Below are 19,816 nucleotides of genomic sequence, written 5' to 3' on the forward strand. Positions count from 1 at the left end.
TATAAGGAGCTTCTGCTGGTGGGCTCTTTGTATTCAGGGACTGAGAGTCTGCAAAGAGCTTTTTCCAGCCTCCCTGAAAAAGCCATGCAGGTGCCTTTGCATCTTTATTTAGATGGGGAACAAAGTCTTAACTATTACTAAAACTTTCCTGTTTTTGAAGAAGGGATTGAATTCCCCGGAGGATGATGCTGGAAGGAGCATGTTATCAGAGCGCACATCGCTGCATGCATCCTGACCGTCTCCAGAGAGACCATCATTAATGTGCTGCTGTCTCTGTCTTGCTCTTCAGTATTCAGGCAGTGATGATCATGTGAAAATTACTCACACTTCTGACTTGAGAAAACTTTCTTAGCCCAGAAATTAATCCAGTATCAAGGGAATTAGAAATTCAAATGGGGGGAAATTATACACTCTGTATGTCAATACAGCAACCCTTCTAAAAGCCGCAATCAGTCATACCGGCATCAAAGGTGCTGGTACATTTCCTTGTCCAACAGATAAAGGAGAAGGTGAATCAGAACAAGAAACTTTGCTGTGCTGCCTGGAGAGGAGGGCAGCCTCATCCGAAAGCACAGACCTGGAGCTGGTGCTGGAGCTTCTCTGTGCTGTGATCCATGGCTATGCACAAACCTGTTAATCTTGCCTGCGTTTAGCTGCTGCCCAGGCTACACTGCAAGGCAGGTTCTGTCTCTGTGGCTATGTGCTGGTTCAGCACAAGTGCTTTCCCTCGAAGTCTTCAGTCATTTACATGGGCTAGTGCACTATCCCCTTAACAAACCTCTGTGGGAGTACTCCAGTCCTTCCTGTGCATTGACACCCAGCATGCTCCTGTTGCAAGTTAAATCCAGCTGCCTTATGCCTGCGTGCAGCCTCACATTAGGCAACTCGCTCTGCAGATCATTTAAATTCATTAAATGAACGTAATGATCCGTACCGGTTTCCCACTGTCCGGCTGCTGACTGAACAGTGGGTGGCACAGAGTGGATTTCCATTATGATAACTTTAGATTTTGCCATCTATATTACGTTGTATGACTAACCAGATAAATAACTCTCCCCCAGAAACACCTCCCCAGATTCCTGCCGTTTGATGTGTCACATGTAAGAGGCCAGACCTAACGCAGGTATGTGTAAAACCCAGCAGTGACTTTACGGAGGCTTCAGCTCGTTCCTGCATCATTCTGTCTCTCTGCCACTCTCCTTATATGTTTTGACTGCCAAATGTTGTGGTTTTGTAGGTCTTGTATCTCAGCTCTCTGCTGTCAGCTCCCTGAGATGCAGGGAGTAGGCATGGCCCAGATGCTTGCCTGAAGCAGAAATAGCACATCTTTCTACTACTATCCTCCATCAGCTCCCCTGAGACTGGAATTTCTGGCAGGCAGCATTCCACGGGGAGAATAAAAACCCCAGACCTTTAGTTTGCAGTTGTTGTAAAAACCTGGTTCTGGTTGTGGTGTAATTCGGCGGACTGAATAGAGGTACAATGAATCTGCTATACTTAGTGAAATCAGTGAGCTTATACTGGTAAAAGCTGTTCAGGTTTCTGGCTGTTCAGTACTCCCCTCACGTTACCAGGGGCTTTTGTGTATTCCCAGTGTTTGGTCTATGGTACAGTCTGCAGCTTTGAGGGGGGTATGTATGCTGATAAGTGTATGCTTGTGGATGGATGTTTTCAAAACTCCAGAGAGACAACAGGAACCAAGCAGCCAGAAAGATAAACAGCTCCTGGAATGATTGAAGGGTATATGGGTATATGTGTATATTTATTTCAGATGGGTTTGTAGCAAAGGTGAGCAATAAAAATCCCATTGCTTCTCATGTTTAAAATGCACCAGTACATAGAGTGTGCAATGAGCTAGCTTGGATCTGCATGGGTGCCATAGAGTCATGGAATGGTTTGGGTTGAAAGGGACCTTAAAGCTCCTCCAGCTCCAACCCCTGCCACAGGCAGGGACCTCTTCCACTGGAGCAGCTTGCTCCAAGCCCCTGTGTCCAACATGGCCTTGAGCACTGCCAGGGATGGGGCAGCCACAGCTTCTCTGGGCACCCTGTGCCAGCGCCTCAGCACCCTCACAGTGGACTATAGGCACTTAAAACACGTGAAGATGAGCGGGTGGATGTCTCATGCAGTGCTCTCAGTTGTCCCTGGTGTCTCACAGGCCCCATGGTGACAGCAGGGGCTGAGCTGTCCTGAGCTTTGGAGGCAGAGGGGGATCTCTTACCTTCTGTGCTCTCCTCTTGTCGGCTCTCTGGTTCTGGTGGTAAATTCGGCTGAAGTTGGAAACAATGACTGGAACCGGCAGAGCAATGACCAGCACCCCGCTCAGCGAGCAAATGGAGCCAAATATCTTCCCAGCAATTGTCTTGGGCACCATGTCACCATAACTAGAGAGGGGAAAAGAAAAGAGGGAAGCCCCTCCTTCAGACAAGTGCAATGGCACCAAAAGCCTTTCATCGTTCCCTGAGTGTGCAGCAACACGAGTGTCCAGGTTAGACACTAGAAATCCACTGTGCAGGCAACAGTTCACGTGGTGCTGTCATCCTGGAGATGACAGCTTGCACCCTGCTTTGGCCATGAGTAAACCTAAACCAAAGCAAGGCACTTGGGTTGCAGAATAGCCATGTCAGCTCAGGCAGCTGCTGGGTACACGGAACTCATGTTCTCGCTCCTGTAGTACCTACCTCTCCATGTAGATGAGTGCTAACAAACTGAAAACTGTATGTCTGCTTGTGAATGGGTTCATTCTCTTGCACCTAGGTGCAAATGGGACTGCTTTACACTTTGAAACCCCAGCAGTTCCCTCTGCAGTCAGAAATTAGGGGTTCATTCAGAATCTGGCTTTGCTAAAAAGTGAATTCTCACAATTACAAGACCAGAAGAAATACCTTCAGACAAACCTCTGTGCTTCCTATGACCCAGCAATCTCCATTAACAGCTGTGATTTGTAGGTTAAATAATACCAGCAGAACCCAAGATGGAATATTCCGTTTTGCACAGATGGAGGAAGATGCTGGCTTAGGTTCTGTGGGTCTCGCACCACAGAAATCAGTGCTCTGTGATTCGCTGTTTGTGGTTTGTGTATTGCAGAAGCTTTCTGCAGCAGTTTTAAACTTCAGGTTAAGCTTCAATGCCATCTTTCTGTAAAGAAAACCAGAGTGCTTTGCCTTACAGCTACTCACCTGTGCTGTAAAAAGGAGCATGGCTGTTATTCCCTCATGGAACTGTGAGACTCAGGCACCAGGTTGACTACTCTGGCTCACTGAATGCTGTGTTATAGCCAAGGAAACAAGGATTTTGAGTTCTGGTTTACTGTTTGGCCTGACACAATTGTTATGTTGCATCCCAGGTGGTTGGGCCTCTTAATTCTAACCCACTGCCATCACTCACGATTCCAGTGTCTCCCAGCACAGCTTCTGATATCCAGAGGGCACCAGATGTTGGCAATGCAAACATCATGCCCTGCGTTGAGCAGATGCAGTGATAACCTCCATGGGAAGCTCTTTTCCCCTGCAGTTTGCCCTCTGGAAGTGAGTACTTTCTCCTACAAATGGTCGATAGGCAAGTAAAAACCCCTGTAGAAAGCTGGATGTGGATTGCAGCGTGTTCTGATCATGTAACAGAAAGCTTGTTTGTAGCTAATGCCCCTGGAGTCTGATAGGAACATGATTAGCACAGCCACTGACTGAATTTACAGGCCCTGTTCCGTGAGCTGTTTATTACATGCTTGTGTACAAGTGTGTATTAATATCAATATTCATTGAAGTAATTTTCATCTGGAGGAGAGGGAAAAGCAAGCAGCCAAGTAACAGCAGGTTTGTATACAGATCTCTGGGACTGGAATGACTGTGCACAAACCACGGTGGGGGGCAGGAATTCCTGATGTACCTCTGTAGCTGGAGAACACGATGTATTCTGTGGCATCCCACTGCAAGCAGGCTTATGTGACCTGTCTGTACCCTGGAGCAGAGGAGGGGACCTGGGCACTGCAACCTGCTGGAGTTCTGCAGCACACAGGGAAAGGATGCTAAACCAAAACCTGCGCTAAGGGAGGCATTCCTTGTTTGGAAGGAATCTGGGGAGGCCTCTAGTTGCTATCAGATGGTGTTTGGGATTTGTGTGCTTTGAGATGTTCTAGTGTTGATGCAGCAAATATTGGAAAGCAAAATGATTTACAGTCGAAGCTTTATTTTTACCTTTGATGTTGGTGTATGACTAACAAAAAGCTTTTATGGGAATCGAGTTGAGCCTAAGAATAATTTACATCCAAGGAGAAAACCAAATATTTCAAACCACCTCCTTTATCAGCTGAACTTCCACCCTCAATCCAAGAACTCATCGGTGTGAGGGTCTGAGTTAAAGCAGAACTCATGGCACATTAACCACTTGCTCCTGGAAGTCTCATGTGTTCTCCTAAACTCAGGGCTGGACAGTATGGCCAAACACATGGGTGAAGGATGATCATCATCTGGCTATAACACTGTGTTCTGGGAGAGGCTTCGTTTCAGACCAAGTGACAGGTTTTCTATGGCATTTTCAGTTTTGGTTTTGTGTGTGTGTGTTTGGTTTGGTTTTGGTACAAATGCTTCAGGCTTCCCTATCTAAGGCTTAATCATCTCAAGCAGAATCCTTCTCCTGCCTTTACCCGCATTAAAACCCCTCAGAATACCTCAGATCAATAGAATGCTATTCATGTCTATTAACTTGGTAGCTGCTGCTTTATGCAGACATCGTTTCAGAGCTCGTGCTAAGCGACGAGATCTCCTGCCTCATTTAACAGCGCTCTAAAAAGAAATCTTTCTTACTTTTCTCCTGCTGCCCCTTAGCACAATAAGGCTGAAAATTAATCATATGCCTCAAGCATGATCCCATTGACCCGGAGAGCCGAGAGAAAGCCCTTCTGTGCAGTGGGGGAAGGATAATAAGAAGTGTCTGGCTCCCCGTCTGGCTTGTAGAGTTTTATTCTTACATGCATTTGAGAGTTACCTCATTGCTTGGGACTTCAGAGAAGGTGCTTTAAAACACCATCAGGAAGATCAAATTGTCTTGGAGCATTTTGCAGGGGAGATGGAGAACTTCATTTGCAAACCTATTAGAGACAGTGCAATGAGAAATCCTGCACTAACTGGAGCAGGCTGCACAGGAACAAGACCTGAAACTTGCAGCGCTGACTTCTGCTGCAGCGTTACCTGTTGGGTTTGTCTCTCTGGGTTTACATGGCACGTCGTGCTCTTGCAGCCATGTTCTCTGGCTTCACTGGGCTGCCCTGCAATGGGAGTGATGCTGATGTATGGAAACGTCCAAGCTTTTTGTTCAGAGTAAAACCCAGCTGGAGCTTGATCTAGATCCAGTTGCACTTCATGAGAGTCCTCCCTTTGACTTTGGCTATGATGGGGTTTGGAATGAACCTATAAAGTTGCATTTGTTCTACTCCTATATTGCCATTTGCAGCTACTGCAATAATAATTGCTGGAGTGACTGTTTTTATCCCAATGGCACTATGAGGTACTAATGGCCTTATGGCATATCTGTAGCGGATACAATACCAAATAAACTCATCTATTGGATTTCTGTTACTACTGATTGGGCATGTAAAACCCCAAACTTCTTTTTCCCAGACTGGCATGAGAGAACTCAACTTTCCCATTGATTTATTTAGTAAAAGGCAACTTGTCACCTAAAAAATTCCTTCTGTGTAGAGTGCATTTTAAGTAATTCATCAATAATCTCATTAGAGCAGCAAGAAGATAGAAGAGTTGGGTAATGATTAACATTCAGAGAGTCTAACAGGATGTTTGAGCCTGTAATAAAACAACAGGAGGCTGTGAATTCAGTAGACTGGTAATGTGACCTCTAGTAAATCACTGCAGCTTTCTATACCTCAGTTCCCCATTTATGGAATGCAATTAGTTCTTTCTTCTTTGCCTCCTTCGTTAAGTAGGTGGTAGCTGCTTCAAAGCAGGAGCTGTCCCATATGTTCTGAATATACCCAGCACCCAGCAGTGCCCCCTAAGTGCTACTGCATTAATAATGTTAATATTACAAGGCAGTGGTACAGAAACGTGGAGTAAACACAGCCTGTGTGTAGCTCCAGGCTTGTGCAGAGATCAGTACTCAGCATGGGCTGGATGAATTGTGGAACATGCCTGGAGATAAGCATCTTTCCTATTTACTTTGCCAGGAATTAGATGGCAACAGATTGAGCCAGTGTTCAGTTGCTGAATTCACCTTTGGGAGGAGCTGCCCTTGCTGCCACAGTCCCTGCAGTGCTCTCTCTGCACCCTGGTAGATTCTGGAGCCTCCACACATGCATCTCACATTTCCAATTATATAGCTTCAGTTTATCCCCCTTTTCTTCTCCTGATATCCCTTCAAAGCCTCATTTCCTAACAAGGAAACACTGGAACACTGAGACTCGTACTTGCTGTAAAGCTCAAGTAAAGCCTTAAACAGACAAACCAAGAAAAATACAAGATAGGAAATGACTTTTAAGTGACCACTCTTTAGACTGGAGAAGACTTTGAATGCAGAATTTCTTCACTGTTTTCTTTGTCATATGGCTTCTGTTGTCTTTAGGTACAGAAGGGGTTGTGTGTCACTCACCCTGATTAGCAGCTATTAGCTGTGACAGCATAATGTGCTGGTGTTTTTCTCTCTGTCAGTAAGGAGAATGCTATCAAACAGAGGTCACCGGTTTTAGCAGCAGAGGTGGCTGGACACTGCTTAGCTCCCCAGCTGGAGACAGCAATAAATAAGGTGCTGAACAGCTCATCAGATGACTCGCTCTAAAAATAGCCTCTCGGCAGCATCTCTGATGATCCCATCTCTCCGTGCAATGTTCACAGCTCCAGAAATAGGGAATTGTAGGAATAAAGCTGGTAGATCCTATGGAATAGGGACATGGGAAGGTGCTACAGCAGGAACAACTCTGTGGAGACAGTGAAATAGGTTTTTCAGAGGTTTCAACAGCCTTTTTAAGTGTTGACTTCTTAGCCAGTATCAAGTGTGGACCTGAGGAGAGGCTTCTGTTCATAAATCACCATTAATGTCCAGCTGTTGTCTCCATTGGTTCCTCCAGATGCAGAACAGATAAGAGTGCAATTGCAACTTAATAAACCTGTATCCCAGCTCCTTCCTTACCAGTAAAAGGCCTGGCTTTGGACAGAGCATCAGGTCTAGGACCCTCCTGTCTCTGGAGCTGGGATGACTCTGGAGCTCAGATGACTTAGTTCAGGTCACAGAGCCAAGGCAAGGACATGGGGACAGCTGGCTCCTGGATCAACCAGTCAGAAAGGGGGCCGTGCTTTCTCTGGTGGCTGTGTTTAAGCAGTTAAGGGACATTTCCTGCCTAGTGGTGCAAAACCGTGTGGTTCTGCAGCCTGTGAAAACTGAAATATCTCATGGAGGATGGGAACAGAAGCAGCGCTGCTTCAAGTGATTTACTCTTTCTGCCTCATACGGGCATTAAAAGCTCTTTGAGAGCTGCTTTATCTCTCTAACCTTTTGCCTGGCACAGTAGAGTCAAAAGAAGATTTCACTCCAGCCTGTAAGCTTCTGCTTTTAGGACAATAAGGACAGAATAATAACATTATGTACCATACAATAGAATATGATTTTGAAAGCTTTTTGCATGAAAGAGATAAAATAGAGCATGGAATTAGCATGTAGTTTTCCAGGTGCAAGAGATCCTTTTTTTACACTGTAAGTAAATTGCTGTGCAATGTTTTCATTTGCACAAAGGAGGAAAAATAGCATCTAAAATTGAGCTAGGATGTTTCAGTTGCATTGCAAGACTGTGTGTGTCGCATTTGACAGCTCAGAGGAGCTCATGTCCCTCCATCGAATAGGTGCAAGTCCAATGTAATCATGCTAATGCTGCTTTGAACCTCCAGTGGAATAATGATCTTGTCACTTCTAATGATGCCATGAAAACAAAAGCAAATATTACTCATTCCTTTCTTGGTTTTGCATGTGACAGATGAACAGGAAATTAACAGCTCTGGTACAGGGAATGGGGATCCTGAGATCTTTTGTTTGGGGTTTAATTCATGGTTCCTCTGCCACTTTAGCTGTTGCATCTGCCTTGCTGAAGTTACCCCATCAAATGCGAGCTGCTGCTCCCATGAGCCAGTTTCCTGCCCTGTTGGGTTTTATCCTGTCACCTGTTTGTACCTTTGGGTATGCAAAGCTGCTGTTGCCTTTTTCAACAGAGGCATACAGACTTCATGTGTGCTGTGTTAAATACCTGTGCCCTGGGAAGGTGGGAAGAGGGCTCTGGGGCTGCTGGGTCAAAGATGCTCTCTGATGGATTGAATGCAGATGTGTGACACAGAACCCAGTGATGGAGCATTCCTGGAGGCTGAAAGCTGCCTTTGTTCTATGGCCTCAGGATAGACAGGTCCACCTTCCATCTGATTTTTCCACGAGGGATATCAAGGTATTTTCAGAGCTGTTCTGAATGAGTGTTGTGAGGATGAATTAGTTAATGCTGGCATGATATTGTGCAAATACAGAGGGGTTCTGTGGGTGTTTTGCAGACCCAGTCTCAGTAATCCGTGTCCATAAAGCCAGTCTGGTGTGTTAATGTCAGCTTGTTAAATATACTAATCCTGTAAGGAACGGGAGGCACTGATGAAACCTGCCACGTGAGGATGCTTGTGGTGCCTCCTCAAAGAGCGTGCTGCAAACAGAGCCATAGCAGCTTTGAAGCAAGAGCATCTATAAACAGGCTGTCAAACGGCAGACTTGAACAGCAAATCAGCTGTGTCCGGGGAAGTACAGAGCCAATTTCATGCTAGGATTCTTTTGCATTAAATATACTTATTTTCTGCCTTGTTTTGAGCTGGGCTGCTCCCCAGCTGGGTATTCAACTTCTGCACTATCTGGCTTGCATTTACACTACTGTTTTCTTTTTTCCTTGGCATATTTTATTTGATAATGCTTCCATGGATGCTCTCATCTTCCCTAGATATTCTGCAGAAATTACATCCCTCAGCCATGCTGTGAGGGATGAGTGCCTTTTGTGGTAGATGCGTATCTGTGCAAGCAGCAGAGGCTTATCTTCGGGACACAGATTCGTTTGATGTTTAGTAAAGCTGTGGTCAGCAGTTACTTAGGAGGGATTTTGCAGGTAACGTTGCCTTTTTGGGTTTGTTCTGGTTTGTAAACTCGTATTTTGTACTGAGTTTTGTGTAATAACAAGACTGAGAATTGTGTCTGACATCACAGAACCCCAGCCTGGTTTGTGTTGAAGGGACCTTAAAGCTCCTCCAGCTCCAACCCCTGCCACAGGCAGGGACCCCTTCCACTGGAGCAGCTTGCTCCAATCCCCTGTGTCCAACCTGGCCTTGAGCACTGCCAGGGATGGGGCAGCCACAGCTTCTCTGGGCACCCTGTGCCAGCGCCTCAGCACCCTCACAGGGAAGAGCTTCTGCCTAATGTCTAATCTAAATCCTGAAGAAAGGTCTGATGCTGTTAGATCTTTTTCTTGTACTAACAGAACTGCAAGTGCGGTGAAATGGGAAGCTAGGACACCTAAACCAGAGGGATTTCTGTAGTGCAAGATTGTTACCTCATTGGGACTCACTCATTCAAGGTACTGGGGGGAATTTGCTGGAGATTCATTAAAGTACCAGTCAACCATCTCTTTATTAACACCGAGACCATGTAGTCACTTCACCTGGGATGAAGAAGGATCACTGAGGAGGTGCTAATTCTGTTGCTTCTCTAACAGTTAGCATTCAAGAGGCAGGTTATTCCCTAATGACTTCCTCAGGGGGGAGCCTGTACAAACCCTTGCCAAAGCCAAATGAAGGGATCAGATGGACTTGGAGTGGGTTGTAGCCAGTTTGTTCCTGTACTTGTACCAGAAAGGTGACCTAGCTGAAGGTCTCTGACAGCAGCTGGTAGCATAAATATTCCTTACAACAACAGCAGGCACTGCCCAAAGAAACGGGAATGTTTATGTAGACTCAGGAATAAACTGAGTAGGTTATTTAATACACTGAGGGTTGAGAATACTTAATATATGCACACACTGGTTCCATTTATTCTTCCTGGCTTGGATCAGCTTCTCAGCCTGTAGGCAGTTAAAACAGATGGTCTGAATTTGGGTAACATTCAGACCTTGAGTTGATGCTAAAAATGGAATTTCATTGGCAAGGAAAGTAGATCAGAAAGCTAAAGCCCCTAGTTCTGAAATGATGAAAGGCTTCTAATCAAGTCTTCTCTATTACCATTCATTAAAAGGAGCTGGGGAAGAAATGGTATTAGAGACCTTTGAGGAAGGGATGACGATGGGAGTGGGAGCACCTTCCTTCTGCTTAGGAGCCTGTGTGTCTGCAAACCTGGCTTGGTGTGAGACATGGATGTCAATGTCACTTCCTGAAGTCCTGCAGGCTGGATGGGAGCTACAGTGGGATGGGAACAGAAGCAACTTTATCTCCTTCAGTCCCAGAAGTGCTGAGAGGATCCTCTTTGCATATCCTCTATTAATACCGGTCACAGTAATAATCCTTTCCACACTACCATTGTCATCCACCTGACTCAGGTTCTGGAATATCATCGCCTCTGCACATTGTGACTTGAACCATACCCGAGGCTTCAGTCAGAGATTTCTTTGCTCTTCATCATTTCCAAATGTGTGGCAGCTGCTAGAAACCTTTCTTTGTTGCAGCTGACAGGAATTACACAAAGCAAATGGGGAAGCTGTACCAGTTAACACCGTGGTCCCAATTCCGCACATTGTTTCAGCCCTCGCTTCACATTAAGCACATACTTAATTCTTGTTCACTGAAAGCATAACGTGCTATTTAAATCCTTGTTTTCAAGTGGTACTAAGATGAATGTTTGTTCTTTGCATGTGGCAAAGCCAAGCTAATTCACTGCTGTTACTCCTCTCCCTTTCCCCTCAAACCACTACTAGAAATTACCTTTCTCCAAGTGGAGAATTGCTTGTGCTTTACCTCTGCCAGCAAATGCATCTTTAGAGAGAGTGTCAGAGACCTCCTGTTTGTCCTCCCTTGATGGCTGATGGGGACCGTCTGCATTGATCTGTGGATGTCACTGTCACAGTGGCAGGTAACAAAAGTAAGGGCTTAAATCTGAAACATCCTGTTGGTCTGTATGATTCAGAAACGACATACAGGGTCATTGCCTACTGCTTCACAGAAATAGCGGTTTACTAAGCCATACACACCTCTGGGTTTCTTAAAAACAGGTGAGTTGAGCTTGTTCAGCCTGGAGAAGAGAAAGCTCCTGAAGGGGAGACCTTAGAGCAGCTCCAGTGCCTGAAGGCACTGCAGGAAACCTGGAGAAGGGCTTGGGACAAGGGCCTGGAGGGACAGGCCAAGGGGAATGGCTTGAACCTGCCCGAGGGGAGACTGAGCTGAGCTCTTAGGCAGAAGCTCTTCCCTGTGAGGGTGCTGAGGCGCTGGCACAGGGTGCCCAGAGAAGCTGTGGCTGCCCCATCCCTGGCAGTGCTCAAGGCCAGGTTGGACACAGGGGCTTGGAGCAAGCTGCTCCAGTGGAAGGGGTCCCTGCCCGTGGCAGGGGTTGGAGCTGGATGAGCTTTAAGGTCGCTTCCAAACCAAAACAGGCTGGGATTCTATGACTCTATAATTCTATGTTTCCTTTTTTCTGGTTTCTCCATGACCACTTAACGAAGCATTAACTAGTTTTTCAGGTGAAAAAGAAAAATGTAAACTGTTGATTTAACAGTTATTCACAGAAAAAGAGGAGTTGACTCCAATGTAGAATCAGTATAGACAAGTTGAATTTCACTTAGCAGTAAGCATCTCCAGTCTTAACCTCCACACCTTCCTAATGTTTATTCATTCAGCTTTTCAGAGAAAACTCTGTTCTTTCAGTTCTTGCAGTGCTGATACATCTCACAAAAAGGGATCTCAGTTTTCTCTTGCTTCATGCATCACCAGGCAGCTCTGCTGTCTTCCAAGTTTTTCATCCTCAGATCTCAGTTTCGGTAGTGAGAGATGGAGCAGAAAAAGCTTTTTTTTTATTTTATTTTTATTCTTTTATTTTTTAATTTCATTTTAGCCTGCTGAATTTACCAGCATTTTGGTAGACAGAGTCTCTCCATTTGACAGCGTTACTTTGGATTTGAAATCTATTGAGTTGACTTAGCAGGAAACACCAAATATATTATCCGGGCTGTTATTTTTCTGAGCAGAAAACGAGTCCAGAGGAAGCATTTGAGTGGTCCCCAGGAGCAGGGGGTGTTGGTGCTAATTTCACACCAGTTTGAATCTCTTCACACTGGAGTATTTCAAGTGAAGAGCAACTGCTCCGTGTCGACGCACCTCAAACCCCGCAGCAGCACTGATCCCACGCTGGAAGTCTGCGTGTGTCATAGGGCAAGTTGCAGAATAAAGCAGAGTCCATCAAGGACAGAGTCACAGTCCATCTCCTGTGCTTTTGGGCTTGGCAGCTGGCAAAGGTCCTTGGTTCCCTGAACCTAGGAAATTCCATTTGATTCTTTCTTTTCCAACATAAAGCCCACCCCTCTCTCTGTGTATCCTCACTGTGGGTTTTCCCCTGTGCTGGTATGTTGTTACTTGCAGGGACTCCTACTCCTTGGGCATTGAAGCTTTTCACCCTACACCTGACAGCAGGTTCTTCCTCGGTCAGTATTTAATGTAATTTAAATCCTAATGCAGGTACTAAGACACAAACCCATTTGTCAGAATTAGCCCCTGCAGTGCTATGGGCAGTTCCTACACGTGGGGGCTCTTTGCCCCTTACACCATAGAGCACCCGCCTGTGTAGGGGTTGTCATGAGACACCAGGCTCTGATTTAATCACAGTCAACATCAGCTGGAGGGCTGGCCCTGCATGGAGGCAGGGGAGAGGCTGTAGCCTGCCCCTGCTGCACAGGGGTGTTGTGCCAAATGTGCTTAAAGAACTTACTGTATGCACAGTTACTGATCAGTTTATGATGTAGCATTGCTGTAATTGGACTAGTATGTCAGTCATTATAATCTGTAGATGAACAGAGGTATATATTCTATACAGTATAGAGCACATGTCATAGAATCCCAGCTGGTTTTGGGTTGGAAGGGACCTCAAAGCTCCTCCAGTTCCAACCACTGCCACGAGCAGGGACCCCTTCCACTGGAGCAGCTTACTCCAAGCCCCTGTGTCCAACCTGGCCTTGAGCACTGCCAGGGATGGGGCAGCCACAGCTTCTCTGGGCACCCTGTGCCAGCACCTCAGCACCCTCACAGGGAAGAGCTTCTTCTAAAAGAAGGCCAATTAAAAGTGAAGCAGCAGCTTTGCAGCCACCCCCTGCTTTGTCTTGTGTTTGCTCAGTGAGACCCAAAACATCGTTGAGAGCCATCAAGCATCAACAGTACTCAGGAAATATTAGGACAAATTTCTGAGCATTATTGTCTGTCTGACTGTCCCCTGATACAGGCATCTGGCACGTTAGCAGTTGAGAGCTTCTCTTCTCAATAATACACCCTTTTTTATAAGTGTTTATTTTAATGGAACATAAAATGCCCCAGATTAAGCATTATTTGTTTCTGGCTGCATTCACTAAAGGCTTTTAAAATGACTTCATTCATTATTAATTCAGGAAAAATCCTTACATTACTTGGTGTGAAAGCCTTACACAAGTACCTGATAGCAGATCCGTCTTTGTTAGCACCTTAAAGCTCTCTGTGAGAGGATCCTCTCCACAGAACCGCAGGCTGGAGAGGGCAGTCAGTGCATGGAGCAATTAGACTTTTCCCCTAATAGCAGGGTTGAAGGCTCCTGCCCTGTCATGAATTCTTAACCGTGGTGTCAGCTTAAAGGGTTTGGGGTTTTTTTTTTTTGCTTTCATTTTATCCTTATCTTTGGCTTTTCTGTCTTTTTTTAAGCAGCTTGTGCGTCCATGCTGAGCCATGTCACATTCCGAATGATGCGCATACTGTGAATTTTAATGAGCTGCTAGCGCTCATTATACAAAAAGCCATCTCAGAAATATTTACCAAGTAAAAAGGAAAAAAAAAAGCCTATGGGGAACTAATTAGCTTTTTAAGAATTGGCTTTTGAAAAGCTCAGATTCTGGAAAAGTTGAACTTGGCATTGGGAGGAGTTTCAAAAGAGTTGATGTGAGCGCAAGATGAAGGAGTAAGTTGTAATGGAGTATTGCACGTCTCTGGACTGCTCAGAAGATGCACTGGGAGCTGGATCTATGATTGATTCACACTCTAAAAGCTTTCTGAGAGAGGGATGGAGTACTTGGATTGTCTATAAAGCTATTGTAACCTTAGTGCAGGGATGAGCACACAGGGACACAAGTCATTGGAGCAGTGGCCAGTTCCCTCCACTGTGTTCATGACAGCAGGTCTAGAAGCAGCCTGCTCTGAATCTATGGCAAAGGGGCAGAACCACAGAGCAGCTCAGCTCAGGTTGGTCCTGGGTTGGAGACCATCCACTCTAACCCCTGCTCAGAGCAGGATGCTCAGGGCAGTGGATTTTGGGTTTTTAATATCTCCAATGATGGAGAATCGATGATCACGGTGGACAAATAATTCCAGTATTTGGTCATCCCTGCAGTAAGAACCACGGGGAATGCTCTCAATCTGGAGGCAGTTCTCCTCATGCACTCTTCTACTTGCTACAGTATTTTGCCTCCTTGGGGAGGTAGCTGTGCTGTAGTGTGGGGTGTACAGGAGCACTGAGAAGCAAAACTAACCTCCTTTATATATCCCAGACTGCTTGGGGTTGGAAGGGACCTTAAAGCTCATCCAGCTCCAGCCCCTGCCGCGGGCAGGGACACCTTCCACTAGCACAGCTTGCTCCAAGCCCTGTCCACCTTGAATGCTTCCAGGGATGGGGCATTGCAATATGGGACTTTTGCAATAACTTCTGTGATTTTAGCAGTGACATCAGTGTTTAAAAAAAAAGAATAGTAAAAATTTGTGAAACTGTGTTGTTTAGGGTCTGTATTTTATGGATAGAGATAACAGGATGTAGAGAGAAGTGTACAGCTCACATTAATTTTAGACATCAGATACCCCTGTCACTCGTGCCACATCTCATCCCAATAAACCTGACTGACTTAATGCACTTCACTATTTGATCATAATTCTTAGACTGTTGAAATAGAACTTTTGATCAGGAAAGGTAATTCTGTGCAAATATACAGAATTATAGCTACTCTTAAATATCAAATATTTCAAACTATTATTTCAAGAGGAGCTTAAGTGCTTAAATATAATTAAAGAAATCCAGCTGTTAAGGAGATTATCAAATTAAAACAGCTTTCCTAGTAAACTGGTGAAAAAGCTGTTCTATAGGAACTGTGAGGAAGGGGTGAGGCGCTGGCACAGGGTGCCCAGAGAAGCTGTGGCTGCCCCATCCCTGGCAATGCTCAAGGCCAGGTTGGACACAGGGGCTTGGAGCAAGCTGCTCCAGTGGAAGGGGTCCCTGCCCATGGCCGGGGTTGGAGCTGGAAGAGCGTTGAGGTCCCTTCCAATACAAACCAGTCTGGGATTCCATGATCCTGCTGAGAACACCAGCGTACGCTGTGCTTGGTTGCTCTCTGTGTGGTTACAGGGCTGCACAGACAGAGGTACCCACAAGCTGCTCTCCAGTGCAGAAGCAGGATGTGAAGACATGCAACATCCCTCCCCATGCTAGCTGGTATCCATGTGGTCACTTAGAAGTCATGAACTGTGTCTGACACCTTTCCTGGTCTGTTGGCCCTCTTCATTTGCAGTGCCAGGAGCCCAGGCCCGGGGCTCTATCCTTATCTGTATTTTAGAATACCTTCTGCATTTGTTCCTCTAAGCATGTGTTAATATTAATAACACATAGATAATTTGTCTGAGTAAGAAATCAAATTCACCTACATGCTGCCAGATCTACGCCTCCAGGGAAGCGTTCTGAGTCTAGAGCTGGGTGAATAATTCTATTCTATTTCAGACTCCTCTTTCTTCAAAGGCAAACGAAAGGAACATGTTCACGAGTATCAGTTTCTCTTGAAATGGTTTGGATTTTTGTTAGGGGAAAAGAAAACGAATCCAAACTGTGAACTTTTAAGTGAAAGCAAGGAAAGCCAGTTCGAAGTGTAGGCTTTTTGTGCATGGTTCAGTTTCCCTTGTCTGTAATTGATTAAAAACACTGCAGCTTTAACATGATTTTTCTTCTAAATAGTAAATAAGAAGAAAAATAGCCCTGCATGAAGCTCCTGGTTATTTTCTTCACCAGCAGAGTATTTTATCATCCTGAGCAAAAATTAGCTGGAGTTGTTGCAGTTTGCCAGTGATTGATAGTGTCACCTTAAATGTTACTAGTCAAAACTTGTTTTCTCCTTTTTCACTCCTCCAGAATTCAGGTAGGCAGTGTGCCAGGCTGGAAAATTCCCTTTTGTGCAGTTTGGAAAGTCAGTGGTGAGAGCCTTGTTGTCGCTGGGAACATCAGATCGGGTTAGGAAACAGGGACAAATGTCCCAGCACCTGGAGCACGTGCAGCGGTGCTGAGCAAGCCACCAGCCTGGCTGCAAGGGGGAATGGTGGCAGCAGGACACGGGCTGGCAGGGGGAGTGGGGCTGGGTTAGGTGTGGGGTGGATGAGAAGCTCCCCATGACCCAGCTTCAGTGGGCGCTTGAGCCCAGACCCCCCCCTGTGCTGGGCTGCACGCCCAGAGCGTGAGCAGCAGCTCAGGGAGGGGACCCTGCCCCTCTGCTGCACTATGGGGAGACTCCCCCTGCAGCCCTGATCCAGCTCTGGTGGCAATAAACACAAGAGGGACATGGAGCTGTTGGGGCGAGGCCAGAGGAGGCCATGGAGATGCTGCGAGGGCTGGAGCAGCTCTGCTCTGGAGCCAGGCTGAGAGAGCTGGGCTGGGGCAGCCTGGAGAAGAGAAGGCTCCTGAAGGGGAGACCTTAGAGCAGCTCCAGTGCCTAAAGGGGCTGCAGGGAACCTGGAGAGGGGCTTGGGACAAGGGATGTAGGGATGGGATGAGGAGAAACAGCTTCCAACTGAAAGAGGGAAGAGTTGGATGAGAATACTGGGAAGTTCTTCATTATGAGGGTGCTGAGGCGCTGGCACAGGGTGCCCAGAGAAGCTGTGGCTGCCCCATCCCTGGCAGTGCTCAAGGCCAGGTTGGACACAGGGGCTTGGAGCAAGCTGCTCCAGTGGAAGGGGTCCCTGCCTGTGGCAGGGGTTGGAGCTGGAGGAGCTTTAAGGTCTCTTCCAGCTCAATCCATTCCATGATTCCATAGCAAAGGATGCTGACAAACTAGAACTGCGGGCTGTGTTTTCCTGGAGCTGCAGGAAAGCCCTGGTCAGTGGTGTTGTCCTGTGTTCGATTTAGGGAGCCTTTGGGTCGGGTGACCCTGATCTCTGAAACCCCCAGCCTGGGGCTGCTTCCAGGGAGCTTTGCTGGAATCTGCTCATCCCACCCAACCGTGCTGGGACTTGGCAGCATCTCCTGGGATGCCATTTGTCCATTCATCAGCACAGAAATCGCTCCTCTCCTCCCTGTTGTGTGTCCCCATCCTGTCCTGACAGTACCACCTATGAGCATGTGTACATGTGTGTGCTTCACACACACTCTGAGTTGTCTTATCGGGTTAATTATGATCTTCAGAATTGTGTTCTAATGTATTTGCTGCAGAGTTACACAATGTGCATGATATTCCCCTTCCCTGGTCATGCTCAGAAATCTGATTTTCAATTTTTGGCCTTATAAATCTATTTTTCTCCCAGATGAGAGAGCAGACAGCTTGTGATGAGAGTGAACTTGCTAATAAAAATAATGAATATGCAAAGGGACAGTCACACATTCAAACCCTGCTTTGTTTCTCTGAGTGTGTTTAAGTATCGCATGAATAGAAACAGATTATAAGAATAAATCAGTTGTGGCCTTCACCTTGGGACGAAGCTGAATGACAGTTCTTGTCTCTGTAGATACCTCAGGTCCTTTACCTTATATTTTATGCATGTGGGCAGCTGATTCTTATGCACAGTCATAACTAGTTGAAGAGAAACAAAAGGCTGGGCTGTGTGGTCCCTTTTCTGCCATCACTGCTGCACAGGGAAAAGACCATTTTGCAGTTTCCATCAGTAAAGCTGTTGTCTAGTCCTCAGTCCTGTGGCTGGCTCTTCCCGTCACCGCATGCAGGGCTGGGGAATTCACAGCTTCCCTCTCAACACATCTTATTTTCTAATTTCTTTTCTGTCTTAGAAGATCTTTCTCCGTTATTTGCACAAACTGAGGTTCAAGCCAGCATCTGCTCCTTCATTCCTGTGTCTGCTCTGAAGATGCCTCTTTCCTTTCCGGATTACTACAGGTAGTTAAAGCACGTTGTATTTTCCTCTCAGTCTTTATTTTCTGTGAGATACTACAGGGAGATGCCTGCAGAAAAGTGAGCATTTCTGAATTTGTTACTTGTGATATCTTGTTCTTCCTGTTGCGGAGTTCTCCCTGTAGATAGGACTCTTCGAATGCTGAGGCTGAGTTGATGCCTTCATAAAAAACCCACTTGACGACGAATCCATTCTCATGCAATTACTGATTCACCATCCTTCCTCCAGGTACAAACCACCACAGATAACACGATTTCCATTTCTCTAGGGGAGTGATGTGCAGCAGGCTCGTTTCCCAAGGTTATTTTGAAATAGACAGGCAAAAAAACCCAAGCCAAACAAAACATTAACACCTCCCCCCCCCCAACAAACAAGCAGGAGCCCAGATCTGTGTTTTTATTCTTGTCTTGCCCATAGAAGAAGGAGAGAAGTCAGAATTCGAATGTCTCGCAGTATAGTCTGCAAAAGCAGCGTGCCATTTGGAGCTGTCAGCCTTGTATATTGTGACTGGCACGAAAGCTGCTCTGCCTCTTCCCTGTGATCAGTACAAGAGCTGTATGAGCCACACGAAGTGACACAAGTTACAAACAGGTCTTAGCTTGGCCAGGGAATGGGGAGGGAGAAGTGCCATGGGTTGGTTTCTTCGGATGGGGTTTTTTGGGTAGTTCTGGCATAAATGGGCAACAAAGCAGGCGTTGAACTCCTGATTTAGGAAAATCTGTGGCTGACCTTTAAGCTGCTGGATTCAGCTCAGGGTTTTCCTTTGACTTCTGCACATTTTAAGGTACGTTTTGCTCCTTTTGTATTCACGGGGCAGTTCAGCCCCTGCAAACCTATAGCAGCAGCAGTGAGATTTCAGCCCTCTCCTATCCAGTGCTGGATCAAAAGCATCTCCTAAAAACATCTCACATTTGAACTTTTCTTAGGGGTACAAAACCTCTGCTTTGCTTTGAGGAAGGCAGGCAGGAGGAATGGAAGCCATCCTTCCCCAGGCTGCTGAGCTCCTTAAGCTCAGAGTAGCTGCAGCATAGGGAATGTGGTTTTTAGTATTACTTCAAATCCAGTGAAGCAAACTGGAAAGCAGTCTAGTTAAAGCTCTGCAATTAAAGCGGGGCTCTACAAGTGTGGCTGAGTGGAGATGTGGATATGATCTGCCTAATAAGTAGTAAATCTGGGCATCAACCTGGATGAAAGAGTGTTTAAGTTCTGTCTTTATTCACTGTGCACTGCTGCAGACTCGTTCATTGCAGTGGAAATGAACTGTAATGCCTGGAATCCACAGTGCTTTTGTTTTCATCCTGGAGAATGCTCCACTGGTCACACTCGTGGGTTTGGTTGCTGGCTGCAAATTTCCCACTCAAAGGAGCCTTATTCCCACTTATGACACTTAACAATTGTACCTCACTAGTAACATCACCCCCTGAAAGCAGCGGTGAAACTTCCCTACCCTTCAGCATGAGTGTGATGGGTTCCATATAACCTCAGGAAAGTGATGTTTA

The 19,816-nt window shown here is 46.1% G+C and overlaps 2 protein-coding genes and 1 long non-coding RNA gene across 7 annotated transcripts in view; 1 reads left to right on the forward strand and 2 right to left on the reverse strand.

Annotated features, from left to right (window-relative positions):
• Positions 1-19,816, reverse strand: part of RHOC (ras homolog family member C) — a 415,761-nt gene that overhangs the window by 61,851 nt on the left and 334,094 nt on the right. The gene's annotated exons all lie outside the window — the stretch shown is intronic.
• Positions 1-19,816, reverse strand: part of KCND3 (potassium voltage-gated channel subfamily D member 3) — a 128,460-nt gene that overhangs the window by 33,836 nt on the left and 74,808 nt on the right. For all 5 annotated transcript variants that reach the window (XM_061363046.1, XM_061363047.1, XM_061363044.1 and 2 more), the window contains one exon: positions 2,222-2,384. In XM_061363046.1, the coding sequence (XP_061219030.1) occupies positions 2,222-2,384 (163 nt within the window). The remainder of the gene's footprint in view (positions 1-2,221; positions 2,385-19,816) is intronic.
• The window catches only part of LOC133217499 (uncharacterized), a 49,765-nt gene continuing 48,316 nt past the window's right edge, over positions 18,368-19,816 (forward strand). Inside the window, exons 1-2 of the long non-coding RNA XR_009726886.1 lie at positions 18,368-18,545; positions 19,030-19,101. This is a non-coding gene — a long non-coding RNA (uncharacterized LOC133217499). The remainder of the gene's footprint in view (positions 18,546-19,029; positions 19,102-19,816) is intronic.

The sequence above is a fragment of the Neopsephotus bourkii genome, unplaced genomic scaffold (assembly GCF_033783945.1).
Source record: "Neopsephotus bourkii isolate Nb327-2 ecotype Australia unplaced genomic scaffold, CSIRO-AGI_Nbou_v1 NB_1139, whole genome shotgun sequence".
Lineage (NCBI taxonomy): Eukaryota > Metazoa > Chordata > Aves > Psittaciformes > Psittacidae > Neopsephotus > Neopsephotus bourkii.